General features: G+C 41.8%; 1 protein-coding gene across 1 annotated transcript; it reads left to right on the top strand.

The window, feature by feature from the left end:
* On the top strand, window positions 1-2,648 carry LOC114721076 (G-type lectin S-receptor-like serine/threonine-protein kinase LECRK3). Its single transcript, XM_028906891.1, has 2 exons — window positions 1-2,132; window positions 2,169-2,648. The coding sequence occupies exons 1-2, from the start codon at window positions 100-102 to the stop codon at window positions 2,512-2,514; spliced, it is 2,379 nt and encodes a 792-aa protein (XP_028762724.1). The 5' UTR covers window positions 1-99; the 3' UTR covers window positions 2,515-2,648.

Below are 2,648 nucleotides of genomic sequence, written 5' to 3'. Positions count from 1 at the left end.
TCTTCCATCTGTTTTTTTCTCAACAACACACATAGTACATCTTTTATATACAGGTGGAGTCGCCAACGCAACATCTAACATCGAAGCTCAATTTCTTTCATGGCAGTGCCCAGCATCTTCTTCATCCTCCTCCTCCTGGCTCCACTTGATTTGGCTCTTGGAAACGTGACCTTGGGCTCAACACTCTCCACCAATGATCAAACCAATCCTTCCTGGCTCTCACCTTCAGGAGAATTCGCTTTTGGATTTCGCCCAATCAATAACACCAATCTCTTTTTGCTTGCCATTTGGTTCAACAACATACCTGACAAAACCATAGTCTGGTATGCCAACATGGCGAGTCCAACTGCACCATCAGGATCGCATGTTCACCTCACACGAACAGGTCTCAGACTCACCAATCCTCAAGGTCAAGCTCTATGGACTGCTACATCACAAGAAGATGTGTCCCATGGAGCTATGATGGACACAGGAAACTTTGTTTTGGTATCCTCAAGTTCTTCCTATTTGTGGCAAAGTTTCAACAATCCCACTGACACACTGTTGCCAAACCAAACTTTGGGTCTCAACGGTAATTTATCTTCTCGCTTAACACAAACGAATTACACAAAGGGAAAGTTTGAGCTTTATTTTGATAATACCAATCTCTTGTTAAGTCAGACGGGATGGCCAACTGAATCTCGTTACACTAGTTACTTTAATGTCGAGACGAGTTCAGCAACCAATGTTAATGACTCTGCTTTACGGCTAGTCTTTGATAGATCAGATGTTTATGTAGAGACCAAAGGTGGATATCATATACCCCTTGGGTCTGCATGGTCTGACTCAACTCTGGATGTGAACAGATTTTATTACAGGGCCACACTTGATTATTATGGAGTGTTTACGTTATATTCTTACCAGAAGGGATCTGGCAGCAACCAAGTTTGGTCCATTGTGGACTATGTTCCGGAAGACATTTGCGGGAGCATACGAAGTGAATATGGGGGTGGTGCTTGTGGGTATAACAGCTATTGTTTAATGGAAAATCAGAGGCCAACCTGTAAATGCCTAGATGGGTACTCCCTGGTTGATCCAAACAACTTGTTTGGAGGATGCCAACCTGATGTCTCACTTGGTTGCGGGGCTGATGATGTAGAATCAAAAACCAATCCAGAAGAGGTGTATGAGATGAAGACTTTGCAAAATGTAGATTGGCCTTTGGGAGACTATGAAAGATTGTACAATTATACCCAAGATGAATGCCAAACATCTTGCTGGTATGATTGTAACTGTGCTGTTGCCATTTTTGACAATAATGCCACTTGTTGGAAGAAAAGACTACCCCTTTCTAATGGAAGAGGAAATGTGGATAGAGGTCAAACGGCACTTATCAAAACTAGAATTTTACCACGGAGCAATCTTCACCAAGTTGAGAAAATAGAACCGGCTCTTTTAGGTTCGCTTATTGGTTCTCTGGTCACTAACACCTTGCTTGTCGCCATTGTGGTTATGATTATTCGGTCAAGGCCAAAAAAGGTTGTCCAAGTTTCAAGTGCTCTTGATATAAATTTGCACTCTTTCACATATGAAGCATTGAAAGAGGCAACTCTTGAATTCAGTGAAGAGTTAGGAAGGGGTTCCTTTGGCATTGTGTACAAAGGCACCCTTAAATCAGGAACCAATAATAATAACGTTGTTGCGGTGAAGAGGTTAGACAGATTGGCTCAAGAACGAGAGAAGGAGTTTAGGACAGAGCTGAGTGCTATTGGAAAAACATGCCACAAAAATTTGGTACGGTTAATTGGTTTTTGTGATGAGGGAGTCCACAGACTTCTGGTGTATGAGTTCATGAGCAATGGAACACTCGCAGACATCCTTTTTGGTGGACTTAAACCCATTTGGAATTTAAGGGTCAACTTTGCTTTGGGAATCGCAAGAGGATTGCTTTACTTACATGAAGAATGTGACACCCCCATCATTCATTGTGATATAAAGCCTCAGAATATACTGATTGATGAACACTTCATACCAAAAATCTCAGACTTTGGGTTGGCCAAGTTGTTACACTCCAATCAAAGCCGAACTCATACAATGATAAGAGGAACAAGAGGGTATGTAGCACCAGAATGGTTCAAGAGAGTTCCAGTGACATCTTTTTTTTTTTTTGAGCTGAAAGTTCCAGTGACATCTAAAGTGGATGTTTATAGCTACGGTGTGATGCTGTTAGAGATAATTTGCTGCAGAAGAAATGTGATGATGGACATGGATGAAGGGGAGGAAGAAAAGGCAGTGCTAATAGACTGGGCCTGTGATTGCTACGCCGAAGGGAGAATAGATATTTTGGTAGAGAATGATCAGGAAGCCATAGCTGACATAGGGAGGTTGAAGAAGTGGGTGATGATAGCAATATGGTGCGTTCAAGAGAAGCATGAAGCACGGCCCACCATGAAGACTGTAATGCAAATGTTGGAAGGCCTTATTGAAGTGCCAAATCCTCCATTACCTTCCTCCTTCACCTCAACCCTGATTTGATTCTCAGGCATTTTAACAGCAAACAAATTGCCATCTTTACTCAACCTTCATTCTTCTATTTGGTATGATTCAAGCCGGCTTGAAACTAATATCTGTCGGATCAAGAGTGTTAACATTAAAATCTTTCCAACAAA

The sequence above is a fragment of the Neltuma alba genome, unplaced genomic scaffold (genome assembly GCF_004799145.2).
Source record: "Neltuma alba isolate B1F8T4 unplaced genomic scaffold, ASM479914v2 tig00012009_pilon, whole genome shotgun sequence".
Taxonomy (NCBI): Eukaryota; Viridiplantae; Streptophyta; class Magnoliopsida; order Fabales; family Fabaceae; genus Neltuma; species Neltuma alba.
The sequence above is the reverse complement of the archived record's forward strand: the minus strand, read 5'-3'. Positions and strand labels throughout refer to the sequence as shown.